The sequence below is a fragment of the Hippocampus zosterae genome, chromosome 14, assembly GCF_025434085.1.
Source record: "Hippocampus zosterae strain Florida chromosome 14, ASM2543408v3, whole genome shotgun sequence".
NCBI classification, from domain to species: domain Eukaryota; kingdom Metazoa; phylum Chordata; class Actinopteri; order Syngnathiformes; family Syngnathidae; genus Hippocampus; species Hippocampus zosterae.
The window spans coordinates 1,674,802-1,694,477 of record NC_067464.1 but is presented as its reverse complement, the minus strand read 5'-3'; the positions used below and the strand labels follow the sequence as shown (position 1 = coordinate 1,694,477).

Here is a 19,676-nt window from a genome sequence, read left to right as displayed (position 1 = left end):
AAATCCGAAGGAAAAAAAAATTAAATTAAAAAACAACACCAGTCCGCTGCGACCCGGTAGCACGTTTCCGAGATGATTAGAAAAAGCTGCCAGCAGCCCCTTTAGCAACCGTCGGTAACCACGGCAACCTGACCTGCGTTTGCTCACAGCACGCTTTAAAGTGTGTTCTTGAAAGTGATCTTTCACGAGGGCTTTGACGGATGACGTCCTGCCTTTCTGAGAGCGGGCGGGGGCGGGGGCCTTATACCTTCCCCCCCCCCCCCCCCTTCTCTTCCTCAGCATCATTTTGCCCCCCGACTGCTTGGTGAACCCAGAGTCACTCCTGGAGGACTCCCCGACACCACCCCAACCCAGCAGGTCACAAAGCAACGGCCGCAGCCTGATAGCTGATCTTTCCTTGTAAAGTAGCGGGGGCGGGTCAGCGGTCAGCGAGCCTTCCCCCCCCCCCCCCCCCCCCCCCCCGGCCCCACTCAACTCCTCACCCGCAATTAAATCGTCGAAGGGGAGTGGGGGGGGGGGGTGGCCGGGATTGCGTCAGAGCGTTACGGCGTGTTCGCGTTTTCAATTCAACTGGCGGAATGGGAGCAAGGAAGTCGGTCTTGTGTTTTTTTTGGGGGGGGGGTTTTATTGACTATTTCAGCGAAAACCTAAAAATTAAAAAAAAAAAAAAAGAAAAACACGACCCATTCGCAGTGCAACATTTCCGTCTTGATGAGAAAAGGCCCAAAACATGAAGCTCTGAAGTTTTCCCTACTGAATGTTTTGACAGATGTCGCGCTCGCTCGCTCGCTCGCTCGCTCGCTCGCTCGCAGCTCTGCCTTCCTCGGATGGGGATTTGGTTGCAAACAGCAGATGTGCGCGTCGGCGTTCGCTAGCGCGCCGCCTATAATCATTATCAGTCAAGTTCGCATTCCTCGCGGCTAATTACAGACTGCTGCGCTTTTCGGTTTGCTCAAGCCAGACTGTGATGCAACAATTTTGTTTCTCCCAAAATAGGCGCACCTTTCATTAGACCAATTTTTTTTTGGGGGGGGGGGGGGGCGGGGGGGTCATGCTAGAACTCCCAAACTTGTACCGAATAATTTTCCCCCTTTGTGCACTTCAAGGCTTCAATGTGACGCTCAACCAAATCCGCCGCATACCCATTTAGCCCAAACGACCAAAACTATATACGTGCCGCACTGACGAGCCGATGCTAACATGATTCAGAAGTTTCTAGGCCGCCGCGTTCATGCTAATTGCGCTCGACGCAGGCGGCTCAACGGGCTCCTCCACATCTGCGGTGTCACGTCGCCGTCTGCGAGAAAAATTTTTGAATGTCAAAAATTGATTTTTTTTTCAACACCGCGCTCTACTTTGAGAAAAGGATGTAGAGCGCCACCTCTCTCTGAGATATTTCATCCCCAAATAGGCACCATGAGACCGGGTGGACACGTGCCATCCGGTCTGCCGGCCCTCGACGTGTTTTTTGAATTCGCCATCTTTCGTTTTGGTTTTCCACCGTGAAATGAAATCCACTTCCTTCCGACTTCCTGAGCCAGATTTTTTTGTTTTTGTTTTTGTTTTTTTTGTGGTATCACGCTACTATTCAAAGTTACTCTTCGAACATTAGCGCCAGCATTTCAGTCAAGAGCGTTTGGCCAAGTTCGAAAATATCCCATTTTTAAACACCTGAGAATTTTTTTTTCATTTTATTTTATTTTTTTTAAATCTCCGATGCAAGCAGTTACTGGAAACGTGAGTAAATGCGCTCAGTTTTTCCGCGGAGCCGCTCCAGGCGAGTAGCCGAGGGACCTTTAAAGACGACCCTGAAGAGCGATACATCAGGCGGCTGAAAATGTTTGGGTGTCACTTTTGGCCTCCTCGTGTCTCTTTGTTTTTCCAAGCACATCTTTTCCCGGTCTGCCGCAGCGAAACCAGCCGTCACGGTCGAAACATCTGGACTGGGGACTACAAAAAGCCCCCGTCCGAGCATGACTTTTTAACTGGGATTCAACTCGACGGCATTTGAGAATCATGAATTGAAACATGGCCAAAAAGAAATGAATTGCCGATATTTCAAAAAAATTCCGACAAATGTGGAGGTGCCGGCAGGCACATTGAGCAACTATGGTGCGCTAATTACGAACAAAAGGCATCCATATTTTTTTTCAGTAATGCTACTAAATCATATAATTTTTTATTTTATTAAAAAAAAATATTAAGGACACTCTTAAAAAAAAAAATTTAAAAAAAATTTTTTTTAATTTTTTTTTTTAAGAGTGTCCTTAATATTTTTTTTTTCAAGAGCGGGAAAAAAAGGCAGTTTTGGGGATCAAATTTCTGTGGGTGTGTGTGTGGGTGTTTATGTATATAGATAGATATTAATATCATTTTTTTTAACGTATTCATTATTTTTTTTTACATATAATTTTCTTTTTTTTTTTTAATGATGTTGCCGGGTCTTCACCAAAGTCAGACTCTCGCCTTTGCCCCGTTAACATGACGGAGTGTCCGCATTCTCACTGCGGATGGCGCAAAATCATTCATCTTTGACAACACCTCTTATACTTGGCGCAAGGGCCCAATTGGGCTTTTTTTTTTTTACCGTCGTTTATGATCTCGCCCGTTAAAATTTACTGTCTGGCTGTTAAAAAAAAAAAAAAAAAAAGACTTTCCCGTTGCGGCGCTCTGGCAGATGGGCTCTTTTCGTATGAGAAATTTCCCCTCGTTGGTTCGAAGATTGTTTTGTAATGTGCAGTAGCCCAAGTGGGCGGCCCGGTAGTCCAGTGGTTAGCACGTGGGCTTCACAGTGCAGAGGTACCGGGTTCGATTCCAGCTCCGGCCTCCCTGTGTGGAGTTTGCATGTTCTCCCCGGGCCTGCGTGGGTTTTCTCCGGGTGCTCCGGTTTCCTCCCACATTCCACAAACATGCGTGGCAGGCTGATTGGACACTTTAAATTGTCCCTAGGTGTGAGTGTGAGTGTGAATGGTTGTTCGTTTCTGTGTGCTCTGCGATTGGCTGGCAACCGATTCAGGGTGTCCCCCGCCTACTGCCCGGAGACAGCTGGGATAGGCTCCAGCACCCCCCGCGACCCTAGTGAGGATCAAGCGGCTCGGAAGATGAATGAATGAATGAATGAATGAGTAGCCCAAGTGTTGGTCCAAAACGAGACAAGCCCGATTTCTTGGACCTCTCTGAGCGATTATCCTCCTGACCGGCTCCATGTCGGTCGTCGCCATTTCACCTCCTTTCCTCAATTTTGGCTTCTTTGTATTTGTTTGCCGTGGCCTGGCAATTCATCCGTGGCTTCTCTTTGGGTTTTCAAAATGGCTTTCGTCTTCCCACTCTCGGAAGGGCGAGAAAGATGTTCCGTTGCCTCGCCAGATGGGCCGTAGGCATCTCGGATTTATCTTGTTTCTGTTTGAGGGCCTTCTCTCAAAACCATCAGCTCGTCAGAATCTCCTGCCGGGGAGGCGTGAAACGGGCGTCACCTGGCCCTAACCTTTCCAAAGTCGCACCCATCAATCCGCCGGGAGACCGAGTGCTCGGTCCAGATGCCTGCAACCTCCCAGGGATGGTTTTATTGCCCCCTCTTTAAGATGTTATCTTGAAGAGCAAGCCATTAGCGCCTGGACTTGGGAATGGACGTGACCTCGCTAAGGACCTTTTTTCACCTCTGCCTGGTTTTCGGACAGATGCCTTGACGCTGATTCGGGCGGACGAGGTTCTTTTTCACCCAGTCGAGTCTTCTCAGTCTTCTCGGCACCAACCTGCCCTTGCCTTCACCCTGATCCGGGCAACTCCGGGCCTGTAAAACACAAACACGAGAGCGTGGAAAGTAGGATGTGGGCGCTGGGGGGGGTGGGGGGGGGTGCTCTTGATGAACTCTCAGATATCATCACCTCCGCGTGTACTTCATCTCCGTTCGCTTAGCCGGGCGATGATTGAATGAGTCGCTCGAAGCTTCCACAGTAGCCCCCGGGGGCGGGGGGGGGGGGGGGGGTTCTGGGGTCTTCTTTCCGCTGAGTTTTACAATCGGCACGGCCGACTCGGAAGCCAAATGCATCTGCCAGAAGCGCCGAGACTGTTTCGTGTTCCGACCTGGTCCAGCGTTCCCCCACCCTTTTATTGAGCCAAGACGCGGTGAAGTGGCAGCAAAACAGACCAAAAATCTTTATGTCACAGGGGTGACCAAATGCAAATTTCAACGTTTCTGAAGTGTGCTACCTTCTCCGTGGGCACTTGAGAGTGCTGTCGCCCAAATAGAGATTTTTTTTTTTAACTCAGAGAGTCACCAAAAGTCACAAACCCGACACGAGAGATTGCCCTCTCCGTCCTTCCAACCTTTTAACTCCGAGCGTTTCAAGTCCTGCTTTCCACACTCAGCAGTTGTGAAAAGCGACATGAGTTGCTTCCTTGCCGGGGGCTCGACAATTACCCCCCCCCCCCACCACCACCACCACCACCACCACTCCCCCCCCCCCGCCCTTTCGGCCACAAGTTCTTTTGGTGTCCCCCCTATTATCTTGCCGGGCCCGCGCCTGGCCGTTTGCTCTCTGGCTTTTTATGGCAGGGTAGCGGAGGGCCACGCGGAAATGAGGTGACCCCCGGGGTCACCCGCGGAGTCGGGGGACGGCAACCCGGACCCAGGGCTCATGGCCGATTTTTGTGCCGGGCGAAGGAGACGCTGGGAGATTGACCCCCAGCATCATGTGCCTTTCATTAAGCCCGATTTGAATTTCTTTACAAGCCCCCCCCCCCCCCCTGTAGTCTTAAATCTTTCCGTTTTTTTTTTTTGCCCGAGGGTCCATCTCATTCCGCCATCCGTCGCCTCTATTTTGATCTACGGGCACTGCCACCGAATAAGGTGAGAGGAGACACCCCTCGAAGATGTTTATCGTAAAGGCCAAGATGTCCAAACCGCAGCCCGTGGGCCATTTGTGGCCTGCTGTCTCATTTTGGCAAACGTATTTGGAACCTCAAAAAAAATAAAAATAAAATATCTGCTACATTTGCTAACACTTGCCAGCCTTTCCCACTCAGTGAGATCCCACCTTGGGTTTTGTTTTGTTTTGTTTTGTTTTGGGGGGGGGGGGGTCCCGCCCCTCCACAATGTATAGCTGCCCAGACGGCTTTGGCTAATGCGCTAACCGTTGTCAGACAAATATTTCACTCGGCTTTCTTGAAAGACTCTCGATCCGGCTGTTGACGAACAAGATACAAATCTGTGCACACATTGAAACAAACATGAGGAAAAACGAACCCCCACCCCCACCCCACCCCCCCAGCCCTTTTAGTGGAACCTGGGGGCTCTTTATGGGCCCATCAGGCACCCGCGTGGACGACTTACGGCTCACCCCATTGACCTTGCGGTTGGAGACAGATGACGCGGAATTCTTTCCTCGTCACCTTGTTTTCCTTCCTTTCAAATTCATCAACGCCCCGGTAAATAATCTTGCGCTCGGCTTTTAATTGTGTTCGTTAGAAGTCCAGAAAGTTAGTTTTTGAATGTTTTTGACGCTCTTCGGGTCAAAGCGTCGCAGCTACGTTTAACGACGTCTTATCGCCTCAAATACGCTCAGGCCTTCATCTATTAACGGGCGCCTTTAATTCATTCCGTGGTCCCCCCGATCCCCCGGCTGGTTCCTCGCGTAAAAAAAAAAATGATTTAAACACCGCTCTGCGCCCTTTATTGGCAAGTCTGCGCCTTCAGTAAGCCTTCTTCCAAATTTTGCTGGGAAAGAAATCGACGGCGTCACACGAAACATTTACACGTCGCGCGAAGAGCTGTCGTCGGTGCTAGCTTACTAGCGTGTTAGCGCCCTCGGAGCTTGGCTGCAAATGGGCCCGCTGACGGGGAAGAAGTCGGCTGGTTAATTGGACCGCTTGGGTTAAACAAATGTTTGAGTTCTCCCACCCCTCCCGATGCTAGCCCGGAGGGGGCGGGGGGTCTGGGGGGGGGGGCGCTCGCACCAACCAGACTCTCGTCCTGGCGCAGGGAAGATGATTGAAAATATATATATATACATATAAATAGGGCGGCCCGGTAGTCCAGTGGTTAGCACGTCAGCTTCACAGTGCAGAGGTACCGGGTTCGATTCCAGCTGCGGCCTCCCTGTGTGGAGTTTGCATGTTCTCCCCGGGCCTGCGTGGGTTTTCTCCGGGTGCTCCGGTTTCCTCCCACATTCCAAAAATATGCATGGCAGGCTGATTGAACACTCTAAATTGTCCCTAGGTGTGAGTGTGAGTGCGTATGGTTGTTCGTCTCTGTGTGCCCTGTGATTGGCTGGCAACCGATTCAGGGTGTCCCCCGCCTACTGCCCGAAAACTGCTGGGATAGGCTCCAGCACCCCCCGCGACCCTAGTGAGGATCAAGCGGCTCGGAAGATGAATGAATGAATGAATACATATAAATATATATATGTAAGAAAATGGATATTTCTTCCTGTGATATGAACGCGATGGCCATTTTTGGGGTGACTGTTAATTGATTTTTTTTTAAATTTAAGCTCAGAATTGAATTGACAGCCAGAATTGTGTGCACGCAGGTTCCAGATTCAGAGGGGCACCAGCGACCCCACCAGCTACAAGAGTCTGGGCGACTGCTTCCGTACCATTTTCCGCAACGAAGGGTAAGTCCTCGTCTCTACGGGGACGGAAGATGTTAAGCTATTGTCCAGAGGTAGTCCGAAAAACATTTGGCGCCCTCCTACGGCTTCGATCGGCGAAAAGTCAAATGTGCACACCGTTTGGCGATTCACTCTGAATTATTTCGGATAAATCGGCAGACTTGAAAGAAAAATACACACGGGAAGTGACACGAAATGGATTTTGGACCCCACTTGGAACGGATTAGGGCATTTACATGCGAAACGCGTCTTGACTGACACAATTTTCTGGCAGGACCAATTAAATTCGTAAGTAGAGGTACCACTGTACTTCTTTGAGGCTCAAAGTCATACTTGTACTTCATAAAATGTTGCATTCGGCATCGACACTTTGTATTAGCACGAATGACTTTAGCTGAAACTGAATCCAACAGAATCGAAATGAGATCATAAGAATGATTCACGTGCCACATTTTTTGAAAATTTTGTGTGCATTGAGATTTGATGGGGTTTTTTTTCTTGGCTTAAATTTTTTTTTTACCTCTTTTCACTCACTGCAAAGTGAAGGCGGCCTGACCGGCCCCTCTTCTCCTCCTCCTTCGATTCCTCCTGTTGCAGTGACAGCTCGTTGAGACAGCGCAGGCGTCAGAGAAAGTGTCGGCCGCTTGCGTTTAACGGCGAGACGACAGCTTTACGGCAGATATTTAAAAAAATTTAAAAAGCGCATCAGGTGGCGCGAAGCCGTGTGCGGTGACAGCCTGGGAAATCTCCCAATCTGAGTCCCGTCCTGACTTTGAAAGTGTTGGAACGCGTCACGACACACTGAAAATCCACTTCAACGATCTCGCTTTGCGGGCCCCAAATTTGGGCATTTTTTCAAATAGTGCTGCAGCATCCCACCCCGCGGGGGGCTCTCCTGAGTCAACCCGAGCTCTGGTTTGTTCAAATAAGTTCAAATTCTTCCGATTGTGTGCGACACGGGCTGTTACTATTAAGGAAAGTTTCATTCAAAGCAGAGGTGGGCCTCGCTTTCCTTTGCGTACGGAAAGCCCTAAAAGTATGCGCTTTACATTAGAATGCAAACCAGCAGTCAAATGGCGGCGGCCATGTTTGTCCTGTAGCAAATTTTCACTCGCCCGGAGGCCTGACCACACCCGGGAAAACAGCGGCTGCCATTTGCATGGTCGCCCACTGACACTTATGCCGCCTTGTTTTCGACTTTCAAACGATCGTGGCGCTTAAGACGCCAAATTTTTATAACCGGTCAAAATAAATGACAATTGATGACGATTTTCACCTATTGTGCGTGTGCAGGTCCTGGTTGTGCGCACCTTGGCCACCAGGTATAATGTGGATGACCAGAATACACAAAGAAGAGTTGAAGAGATGTAATAATATTGCTTTTTTGTGGGTTCTGGGTAATTTGAAGCTGCCACCAAAACCCTACTTAGATGTCTCAAAATGATGCCAAATCATCATTTTAGCATAAATGAAACGCTTCCACTCACTTCAACATAGTTCCATGGCATCAAGATACCACCAAGTGGCAGCAAAAAAAAAGCATTGTTTGATTGATTAGGCCTGGGCACAAAAACAGCAAATTCATGTTTTTTTTTTCAGCAAATAGCGGCGGATAAGTTTTGAAACAAAAATCTGCAAATGTATGAATATGCAATATCAAACTGCGAATATGTGAGTTGTACTGTATCTTATTATTCAGATTGCCGTATTTTATTTTAATTAATTTTTTAAATAAAATTTTAAAAAATTTAATAAAAAATTTTATTTAAATTTAAAAGGCGGGGCCTGCCCCGGGGAGTGACGTGGGCGCCATGCAATATCAACCTGCGAATCTGTGAGGTTGTACTGTATCTTATTATTCAGATTGCCATATTTTATTTTAATTAATTTTTAAAATAAAATTTTAAAAAATTACATTTTTATTTAAATTTTAAAAGGCGGGGCCTGCCCCGGTGAGTGACGTGGGCGCCATGCAATATCAACCTGCGAATCTGTGAGGTTGTACTGTATCTTATTATTCAGATTGCCATATTTTATTTTAATTAGTTTTTAAAATAAAATTTAAAAAATTAAATTTTTATTTAAATTTTAAAAGGCGGGGCCTGCCCCGGTGAGTGACGTGGGCGCCATGCAATATCAACCTGCGAATCTGTGAGGTTGTACTGTATCTTATTATTCAGATTGCCATATTTTATTTTAATTACTTTTGGTACTGTTACCACACCAAAAATGGTCGGGCGATGATGTCATGCCAGCAAAATATTGGTATTGCTTTGTGTGATTTGGTTCACAAACTGAGAAGGATAAAAGAAACTGGCCGGGTGCAAAGTGGCGAGGGTGTTGCGTTGGCGCACTTAACGCGAGCTTCTCTGCCCACAGAATCTTTGGCTTCTACAAGGGAATTTTGCCTCCCATCCTGGCTGAGACGCCCAAGAGGGCGGTCAAGGTGAGTCGAGTCGGCGCGGCGCCAACCTTGCTAACCGCGCACGTCACGTCCGTCAAAGTCATTCGTGCCACCCGCACCGCCCGCTGCTGTTTGTTCTGTCAGGCCAGCCCAAATATTGACTTACAAGTAGTTAGTGGTGCGTCGCGCCCAAGCCTCCATCTTGTGACAACACCGGGCGCCGATATTGCCAATTCAAATACAGTCAACTCTCACTAACAGCAAAAATAATAATTAGAATAATAACTAATAGCGGGGATCATATTCATCTCAGGAGTAAATTATAAATGATCATGTGTGTCGTGAAATGTCACTGTCCAAATAATATTGCGCGGATTAAAAGAGATTTTATTTGACTCTGGCGTGGTCAATTAGCATATAGCAGCGTACAGCTTCATCCAGTTTTATTTCAATCCATACCTCGATTCTTCTTATGAATACAAATATTCTTGTATGACTATTTGAATACAAATATTCTTGTATGACTATTGCTGCGGCAGCAATTCAATTTCCCTCACGAGATGAATAAATGATCGCGCTAATACATGCTAACTAGTTAGCTGTCTTGTTAGCTTGCTCACTCGCAGTTGTTTCAAAGCCTGTTTGTGATTTTTTTTTTTTAAACTAAAAATATTATATTAAATATTATATATAATATTAAAAAGCACCGAAAGAGGGAGGGTGTTGACATGTGTCATCACTTCACAAATGAAAATATACCAGCTGCTACTTTCCTATGAGGCTTCTTTTTGTTTGTTGTTGGTTTTTGATTTCGCGATAGCGAGCCCTACCCTCATTTTTGAAATGCATCCTGTTCAGTGAAGTTTGACAATGGTTACGTTTCCAGTCCGTGCGTGACAGGTGTGCCTGCGTAGGCACGCGTTCCTGTCTCCATTTCTCATTTGCTTTCTGTCTCGCTCTGCCGTTCTTACCCCCCGCTCCCCCCCCCTAACCCCCTGCAGTTTTTTACCTTCGAGCAATACAAGAAGCTGCTGAATTTGACCCCTTTGTCTCCAGGCCTGGTGAGTCTTAACACTCTCTCTCACAAGCACACACGCACACACACACATGCACCTGAGTACACTCTCGTTGGAAAGATAAACACACACATGCACGGACACACACACACACACACGGAACAGGAAAGAACATTGTACACGGTGTCAGATTTTGGCCTCACCTGCCGACTGATGCCAAGAATAATTTACACTCTGTTGAACGCATAAGTGGTTGGCCCCCATGTTTTCGATGCGGTTTCGTATTCAAGCTCGTGACAATCTCGCACGTGTTTATGGCCGACTCGCACCTGGCGTGGGGTTAAAATTGTCGGAATGTGCGCTGACGGAGAGCGAGTCTCTGAACGTTGTAAGAATGCATTTGGGGAGAAAGAATTGTTTGTATATTCCTTTTTTTTTTTTTTTTACTTTGCTGTATTTGCTGATATTTTCCTTTTGGGGGTGGGGGGGGGCAAAAAAATGCACCAGTGGCAATGAAATGTTCAAACTGGATTCTACAGTAATATGTGAAGAAAAAAACTATTCTTCCAGATCAAATATTTCCAACATTTATCTGATTAGTTTAGTAGACGTAGTGGGAATGTTATTATCATCATTATTAAAAATTCCAATGATTATAATTATATTTTTATAATTAATTTATATTTTTTATATTAATATTATAATTTAATTTAATTTATCATTTATATTTTTTTTAATTAGTGTGTTTAATTAAAAAAAATGAAACTCACAAATTTTGCAGGGACATTCATTTTTATTCAGGGACATTAAATGAGAATTTTTTGTTTTATCCCCGCAAAAAAAAATCTATTTTCCAATTTGTGTTTTTTTTTTCTCCCCTTTTTAAACAAAACTTTAAACCTTTAAACAAAAGGTGATTGAGTTGCAATAAGGGCTGCGGTATTAAGCTCGTAAAGCGTCTTTATAAACAATGACGTCAGGCTTAAAATCGACTTGAGGCGTGATTTTTAATTTTTTTTTCTTTGATCCCTCGTCAAAAACAAGCCAACTTGTTTGCCGTAATTGCTAAATTTTATTTTTTTGTTTTATTCAAAAATATTTTTAAATTAAAATAAAGGGCACCTAAAATGAATTGCATGATTGGTTCTATTTACATGATGTGCTTTATTTTATTTTTTTATTATGGGAAAATGAGGGCGTGGGGGCGTGGGGGGGGACACACGCCGGTCATTTTGGTGTTTTCGACGGTACGGCGACGTTGCCCCGTCTGTCGTTGTGTGGCGGGTGTGCAGCTGAATGCCTTCACCGTGATTAAGAAGGACGCGCGCCGGGGCAATGAGACCAACGGAGAATGCAAAAGGCGGCGGCGGCGGCGGCGGCGGCGGGCGGCCTGTGTAAATACGGGCGGCCGGGGGCATGTCTGACAAGGATGGCTCCCGGCCGGGGCTCTGACAGCGGCATAAAGAGGGCAGGAAGAGTAATGAGCTCGAGACACGTTCTTGACATGCTCCCATTACGCCAGCGTGTACACACACACACACACACACACACTCTTCGTGCAAATACATGCAGTGTTGCGACACGAGTTAATTTCAGTTCTCGGGCGAGCGCTTGCAGTGAAGATGTTGCATAATAATAACGGTGGCTCCTAATCGGCCCGATATGATTTAGATGTCAGTTGTTTTCATGATTTATTTTACATTTCCACATTAATGGCAATTACTCAGACGAGAACGCACGCAAATCACGCGAGGCCGGCCTGAGCGGTTTGATTTCGAGCAAATTCACGGCTTTTCAGCGCCGTGAATTTGAAGGATATTTCATGTCAAAATTCTTCAAACGGGGGCGGCCCGGTAGTCCAGTGGTTAGCACGTCGGCTTCACAGTGCAGAGGTACCGGGTTCGATTGCAGCTCCGGCCTCCCTGTGTGGAGTTTGCATGTTCTCCCCGGGCCTGCGTGGGTTTTCTCCGGGTGCTCCGGTTTCCTCCCACATTCCAAAAATATGCATGGCAGGCTGATTGAACACTCGAAATTGTCCCTAGGTGTGAGTGTGAGCGTGGATGGTTGTTCGTCTATGTGTGCCCTGCGATTGGCTGGCAACCGATTCAGGGTGTCCCCCGCCTACTACCCGGAGATGGCTGGGATGGGCTCCAGCACCCCCCGCGACCCTAGTGAGGATCAAGCGGTACGGAAGATGAATGAATGAATGAATGAATGAATTCTTCAAACGTATTGTCGGTGGCCGTAAGGCTTTGGTGGGGAACAACGCTGGGGTTCAAAAGTGGGTCCCTCGGTAATACCCTTGAGAACACATGTGTCAAACCTGAGGCCCGGGGGCCAGATCTGGCCCACCGCGTCGTTTTATGCGGCCCGCAAAAGCAAATCAAACATGACCAAAATTTCTACTTCTCACATGTAATAAATGAGAGATATATTCGAAGCATTTTTTCTGGTTACCAAGCCCTCATTGCAGTAACGTAAACAATCAAGTATTATTCTTGACTTCTTAAAGTGCTTTCACGGTCATAACGGCCCTCCAAGACACACGGTCACTTCAATGTGGCCCGCGACAAAAATGAGATTCAAAGTCCACTTTTTTTTTTTCAGAGCCACAGCGAGTACAAATACCTCGAATATTTTTGATACTTTTAACACAATGACAAAAAAACAACTATTCACGGGGAGCTTTCTTTCTGATGCAAATGATGATTCGCCCATGTGTCAAACCGCCGCCGTATCGCGCCAACTTTGGCCGAATAGGGCTTACTCAATGTCAAAAATTTTGGCGGCGTTAAATATCGGTGGCAGGTATCAGCAGCCTTAATAAATACCCTGTTCACCTAAAATCAGTCTGGTATCATCCCGATACGGCTAGCTGGTATCAATACTCGCCCCTTAACTAGCTCCTGAACGCCATACGCTGATTCCAAACCACTGGCGGTGACAACTGCAGCGACCCCTGAGCGGCAAAAATACTTCCTAGAAAATTTCCGGGAATAAAATGAGGACTATTTTGAACCACACTTGTACCGCTAACCTGGTGATTTCTTGCTAGCTTTAGCTCAAAAGTATGGGTAGTTTGAAAGCCCCTTGTTGGATCAAAAATCATGCTGAGTCGATTCCTCAAGACAACGCGCTGGGTAGAGATAATCCAGCTTTGGCTCAGTCCTGGACATTTTTGGGAGTTTTAAAAAAATTTTTTTGTCAACGCTCTAAAATCCCAACGACATCTACAGGCACTGTCGGCCGCGGGACTCGGCGCAGGTTTGACTGAGGCGGTCGTGGTCAATCCGTTCGAGGTGGTCAAAGTCAGCCTCCAGGCCAACAGAGACGCCTTCAAACAGGTGCGTGAAATTAAAAATTTTTTAAACGAGCGTCTTGGTTTCAGACCCTTTCCATTTTGACGGCTTTTGATTTCGCATTCCGCAGCAACCGTCCTCGTTCGCTCAGGCCAGACGCATCATCAAGACCGACGGCTTGGGACTGAAGGGTCTGAACAAAGGACTGACGTCCACTCTGGGACGCCACGGAGTCTTCAACATGATCTACTTTGGCTTCTACTTCAACGTCAAGGATGCCATCCCCGCCAACCCGGTAATGTGCCGCTGCGCATCGCTCACCCCCGTGCGTTTGATTTTTTTATTCAACTCACGTGAGAGGTAAGGTAGAGCGAGGCCATTTGAAGATTTGAAAACAAATAATAGAATCTTCCAAATGTATCGGGAGCCGGTGAAGGGATTCCAGAGTGATGGGCAGCAGCATTTTGGAGCAACTGGAGATGCTTGATGGAGAATCGGCTGTTTTCCAAAGTCAAGTGTTCTCCGGTTCTCCAGTGGAGATGCATGAATAACCGTTTGGAAAGTGCCATTTGAATTTATAGGGGGGTGGGGGGGGGGATTGCCGGAAGCCCGAATCAAGAGGGGGCGCCGGGGGGGATAGAGCTCTCAGCCCCACTAATGCATCGTCTGTTTGCTCTCGGTAACTTGCTCAAACGTTTCACGTTACGCATCCGGCGGGCTCCAAATAAACGTTTTTCTTTTGGGTTCCCCCCCCCCCTTTTTGTGGAACGGAAACGTTACCCTACGCCACGTGCACGAAAGCGCCGCGTCGGATTAAGTCGGAAGGACTAATTGGAAGCAGACAACGGCACTTCTCTTTGGTTTACAGTAAGAACCGGCGGATTTGAGGAATCCGTGTTGTTATCTGTGACAAGTTGACGGGCCCCGTTTGATGATGGCGTGGCTCCAAAGTCAATCAACAGCGTGACCCGGTATTGGAACCCCCCGCCCCCCCCCCCAAAAAAAGGAGACTCAAACTCAGCCGAGCGTGTCGATGCTGTCATAGCGCCACTTGAGCGGTAAAGAGAAGTGGCGGGAGGAGGGGCGCTGTTTGCTTTGGGCTCTTAGGAAGTCACTTAATGGGGGAGATTTAAGGCTCGGTGGAGGGGGGGGGGGGCAAATGAGATTTGAACTCGTTTGGCTGTCTGCTATAATCATTAATTATGTTTATTTGCCGGAATGGCACATTTGTTTTGGGTTTTTGGGGTTTTTTTTTTTTTTTTAAGGGTGTGCAGAGGACAGGAGGTGCGCCAACTTGGTCGTGGTATTGAAGAAGCGGTGTGTGGTGTGCAGGAGAGAAGAGGTACACCAGCTGTGTCGGAATCGAGAAGAGTGTGGATGGCTTGAAATATTTAGGCCCTTTTGATCCAGCTGAGGTGTCTTTAAGGGGGTGTGCCGGGAGCTTGAACACGGAGTGCATGGCTAAAAACATTTCCGAAGTTTTTAGTTTTTTTGTTTTTTAGCTTGTGTCTGTACATAGAAGAGGTGCGCAACCTCTGCCGGGATGTTGCACGGTTTCAAATGTTTTGATAAGGTTGGTAAAAAACGGATCTGAACGTGTTTGCGTTGTGAAAAGGCTGAAGGTGAGGGGGTGCGCCAAATGGCAAAATCTTCGATGTTCAGGCAAAGGCTGTTCTCGCTACGGATGCGTGTGTGGAGGATGGGGTGCGCTCGCTCCGTCAAAGTTTGGCGACGTTTGTGATCATGTTGAGGAGGGGGGGGGGTGCGCTAATTATGTGGAAATGCCACCGTTTGTGAAAAGCCGTGAGGACGCTTGCACCTCCATCCTTGAAGTCCAGTGGAAAGATGTTGGGGATTAGCTGTCGATTTAGGCCGCTTCTCGGGTGTGCTTGGGGTGTGCTCCCCCAGCCAATTAGCTTTCAGAGCTCTCTCGAGTCCCTTTGCTGAAGGGAGGGGTGGAGTGGGGGGTGGGGGGTTACAGTAATACGCCTGTGCGCCGAGTCGCAGCCAAATTATCCAAATTGTCCCCATATGCCTCTGCGAGTCTGTCTGCGCGAGTCCCTGTTTCTAAATCCTCACGGCTCCCCCCTGAAAAACACGTGCTTCTGCTCAGCCAATCAGGAAGCAGTCGTCGAGCGCTCGGGGGGGGTCGGGGGGGGGCCTCCCCCGATACCATAAAAATGATGCCGGCTTTCGTGCCAGCTTTGCAATCAGAAGGCCCTCTCGCCACGACGACGTCACAACCACTCAACATCAGGCGGGGGGGGGGGTGGAAAGTCCGGACCGTGGAACTCTTGCGGACTCGGTGGTCCTTTTGGTGGTATGGTTTGAGTCCTGAGTACAGGAATGAAATTGGACCGCCCAGTCGAGTTCTGCGGTCTGCAGAGATGGAGAAGTGAAGTTCAGGTTTGAAAGCAAATACAGTGGTAGCTCGACTTACGAAATGAATTGGCTCGGGAAGAAATTTCTTTCTAGTGAAGAAATTTCTTTTTAGGGAAGAAATTTCTTTCTAGGGAAGAAATTTCCCTTCTTTCTTTCTAGGGAAGAAATTTCTTTCTTTCTAGGGAAGAAATTTCTTTCTTTCTAGGGAAGAAATTTCTTCCCTAGAAAGAAATTTCTTCACTAGAAAGAAATCGCCCGACACTTTTTCTGGGTCAAACTATCGGAAGGCCTCGTGGCCCGAAGGGCGAATGATGAAGACCTCTTAGCCAATGATATGCCAGGATGATTCTTGCATCATTCTGAGCAAGCTACTTTTGGCTTGGCTTTGCCTTTGAATGGATTTTGCTGTTCGAATGCTTTTAGGTTCTCGTGGTTTTGGGGGTGTGAAGCGCAACGAGTTGCCTTGTGTATGTTCACCAGGACCCCACCTTGGAATTCCTGAGGAAGTTCGCCATCGGCCTGACGTCCGGAACCATCTCCTCCTGCGTCAACATCCCCTGGGACGTGGCCAAGAGTCGCATCCAGGGCCCGCAGCCGGTCCCCGGCCAGATCAAGTACCGCACCTGCTTCCAGACCATGGCGCTGGTTTACCGCGAGGAAGGGTAAGGGGGGCGACCTTCCGTCGGCGTCGTCGCTCTCGGTTCTTTTCTTGGGCTTGCCTTGGCCGCTTGGCTGACGATCTTATGGCAATATTTTTTTTTAAAGAATGCCCCCGCACACCCTAAAATTTTTTTTTTTTATGACACGTGTGTTGAGACAGTGCCACGTTTGCGATAACAGTTGTCACATCGTCAACACTCGCGAGGTCACATGGCGGAAGATCTTCTGGAAACATTCATGACAGGGGGGAACACCAGACCAAAAGTTTGAGAGATGGTTATGACTTTTTTTTCCCAAATCTGACGACGACAGTCGAACTCAACCCCAAAAAAAGCCAAAAAATTGTCAGCACTTCACCCAAACGTTGACGTGCGCTTCCATAGCGACGGACCTTTTGCCAAACGCGGCAACGACGGCGGCGGCGCAGATCAAAAAGTTGTTTCCAGAATCGTGCACCCCCAATCCACCCCACCCCCACCCCCCGCCCTCATCACGTAACACAACGCAGTCCCTGCTAATTACTGGTCCCTGTGGGGGACGTCGTTAAGCGCACCCTAACGAGGTGCGCCGCGCTCCTCGGGTCAATCTAATCAGACACGGGGGCCAAGGGAGGAAGTGGCTCCAGCCTTATTAACGCCGTCAGAAAGTGCGGCGGCAGGGCAGGGAAGCGGTGCGTCGGGGCCACGGGTCACCTTGAATCAATTAAGCGGCGGGGTGGGATCCTCGTGGCCGCAAGATTGTCCCGACCGAGGAGCGGGCGGTGTGTCGCACACCCCATCGCTAGGTGAGTCTTTTTGAAAGCCACGCACCTCCGACAGAGTGGGCGCACCCCCTGCCCCTGTCCGCACCCCAGACAGAGTTGCTGCACCCCCCCCCCCCCCAGCTAGATCAGTCTTTCACAATTTATTTTGTGGTGCATCCCTTTCAACAGCCAGACGGCATTGGCGCACCTCCGCCGAAATCGGTTTTTCCCTAAACGTCCTGAAACTTTGGAACGCTGCGCACCCGCATGTAACACCTCAGTCTTTCCAAAAGGCATTTTAACCCACACACCCCCTTCAAGACCCCAACAGAGTTGGTGCACCCCCAGCTGGATCAGTCTTTCATGATTCTTTTATTGTTGTTGTTGTTGTCATACTTCCCCTTCAACAGCCAGACGGCGTTGGCGCACCTCCAGCGAGATAGTTTTTTCCCAAAACATCCTGAAACTTTGGATTGCTGCGCACCCGCATGTAACCCCTCAGTCTTTCCCAAAGGCATTTTAACCCACACACTCCCTTCAAGACCCCAACAGAGTTGGCGCACCCCCAGCGAGATCAGTTTTTCCCTCAACGTCCTGAAACTTTGGAACGCTGCGCACCCGCATGTAACCCCTCAGTCTTTCCCAAAAGCATTTTAACCCACACACCCCCATCAAGACCCCAACAGAGTTGGTGCACCCCCAGCTAGATCAGTCTTTCATGATTCTTTTTTTTTTGGTTGTTGTTGTCATAGTTCCCCTTCAACAGCCAGACGGCATTGGCGCACCTCCAGCGAGATCAGTTTTTCCCTCAATGTCTTGAAACTTTGTAACGCTGCGCACCCGCATGCAACCCCTCAGTCTTTCCCAAAGGCATTTTAACCCACACACCCCCTTCAAGACCCCAACAGAGTTGGTGCACCCCAGCGAGATCAGTTTTTCCCCTCAACGTCCTGAAACCTTTGGAACGCCGCGCACCCCCAACACAATCCCCCAGCGTGATCAGTCTTTGCCAAACAATCTCAAAACTCGAAGAAGCCATGCAACTCTGAACAGCATCCAAATGAACACGGTGCACCCATGAGCTCGATCGGCTTTTTTTTTGCAAAACCTTTGTTCACGCGCACCCCCTTCAGCTTCAGAGACGGTACTTCTTGTAATTCCCGCACACTCCCTAACATAACCACTCTTCGCCAAAGAGATAAGAGATAAGAGATTTTGTTTGCTGAGTGATCACATTTGCGATGCTGCTGTTGTGTCCGTAGGTACTTGGCGCTCTACAAGGGCTTGGTGCCAAAGATCATGAGACTTGGGCCAGGTAACATCTGCCGTTTATTTTTATTTTTATTATTTTTTTTTTTTTCATGGAATATCTCGGTCAATGTCCATGTCTGCTGTGTCCTTTGGACCACAGGCGGTGCCGTGATGCTGCTAGTGTACGAGTACGTGTCAGGATGGCTGCAGAGAAACTGGTAAAAGACGCGCGCATGTCAACGTCCGAAAGCAAGTGGCTTGGATGACCTGAATACCTCCAACGGAAAGGTAGTTTTCTTTTTAAGAAGTATTTTCAACATGAGTCCAAATGTATTAACACGCATGCAGTTTTTCAGTTGCACTTGCCTTTTTATTTTATTTTTTTTTCCTGAATCGATACGTGCTAAAAGCGCTATTTTGGAAGGATTTTCTTCAATGATCCTGTGAAGCTTTATTTCAAATAGTCAAGAGGACCTTGACGTGTCTATGTAACATCTGGAAACTGCCGTAGTATGTACACAGTATGTCAATATCGATATTTTTACTGCTTGCAGGGATTTCAACTGCTTGTTGTAAGGTGTCCTTGAGTTTCTAGAAAGGCGCCCACAAATAAAATGTATTATTAGTATTTTTGCAATGTGAATCATCCAGTGTTAGGACATGCACTTGGGACCCCTTTTAAATTAAAAAAAGTGCCTTTTGAAGTCAACTCTCGAACTCTGCAGTCTGTATGTGCACGTCTTTGTAACTCTGTCAACGTATATTTATCGACACACATACTGTATAGAGAGCACAGTAACTTTGAGCTGTTGTAATAGTGATTTTTTCCAAATGTTCCAAATATGAATTTGTAGGAATTTTCCTTTTTTTTCCTTTTAATAAAAGTGACATGTTGCTGCATCCATTTCCAAAGAATTTAAAACCAAAAAAAAGTGCATGTTTTGGGAGCACTTTCCACACTGTTGGTTTTAGTGTGGGGGGGGTTGCTTTTTTTTGTTTTAAATTTGGTGTTGGAGGTGGTGGTATCAAGCCAGAAAAAAAATGTGAGATTTTTAAGAAAAACGAAAACATCTCAGTAATCCGCCGTTCACCTTTTTTTCTTTTGTTTTGTTTGTTTCAATGTGCCAAATGTGATTTGAAGCATTTGTAAATGAAGAAAATTGACGTGTGCGTGACTCGATGCCAAAAGGCAATTAAAAACATTTTTCATCACTTGTTTCCCCTCACGTGGGGGTGTTTGGAGCACTTTTTTTCACGCTGTTCGCTCTATGGTTGTTACCCCCCCCCCCCCCCCCCCTTCCATGAAATTTC

General features: G+C 47.6%; 1 protein-coding gene and 1 long non-coding RNA gene across 3 annotated transcripts in view; one reads left to right on the top strand and one right to left on the bottom strand.

The window, feature by feature from the left end:
* slc25a21 (solute carrier family 25 member 21) overlaps positions 1–18,742 on the top strand; it is a 71,552-nt gene extending 52,810 nt beyond the window's left edge. The window contains exons 4-11 of one of the 2 annotated variants that reach the window (XM_052085597.1): positions 6,531–6,614; positions 8,991–9,057; positions 10,017–10,076; positions 13,268–13,375; positions 13,461–13,625; positions 16,193–16,374; positions 18,377–18,429; positions 18,526–18,742. In XM_052085597.1, coding sequence (XP_051941557.1) covers positions 6,531–6,614; positions 8,991–9,057; positions 10,017–10,076; positions 13,268–13,375; positions 13,461–13,625; positions 16,193–16,374; positions 18,377–18,429; positions 18,526–18,587 — 781 coding nt within the window. In that variant the 3' untranslated portion in view covers positions 18,588–18,742. Of the gene's footprint in view, positions 1–6,530; positions 6,615–8,990; positions 9,058–10,016; positions 10,077–11,277; positions 11,557–13,267; positions 13,376–13,460; positions 13,626–16,192; positions 16,375–18,376; positions 18,430–18,525 lie in introns of those variants that run through there. The other variant, XM_052085596.1, reaches the window with a different exon arrangement.
* On the bottom strand, positions 17,373–18,327 carry LOC127614355 (uncharacterized). The gene is made up of 3 exons (XR_007966479.1): positions 18,072–18,327; positions 17,678–17,714; positions 17,373–17,543 (listed from the first exon to the last, which is right to left on the bottom strand). It is a non-coding gene; the product is annotated as an uncharacterized LOC127614355 (long non-coding RNA).
* Positions 18,743–19,676: the final 934 nt, after the last annotated feature.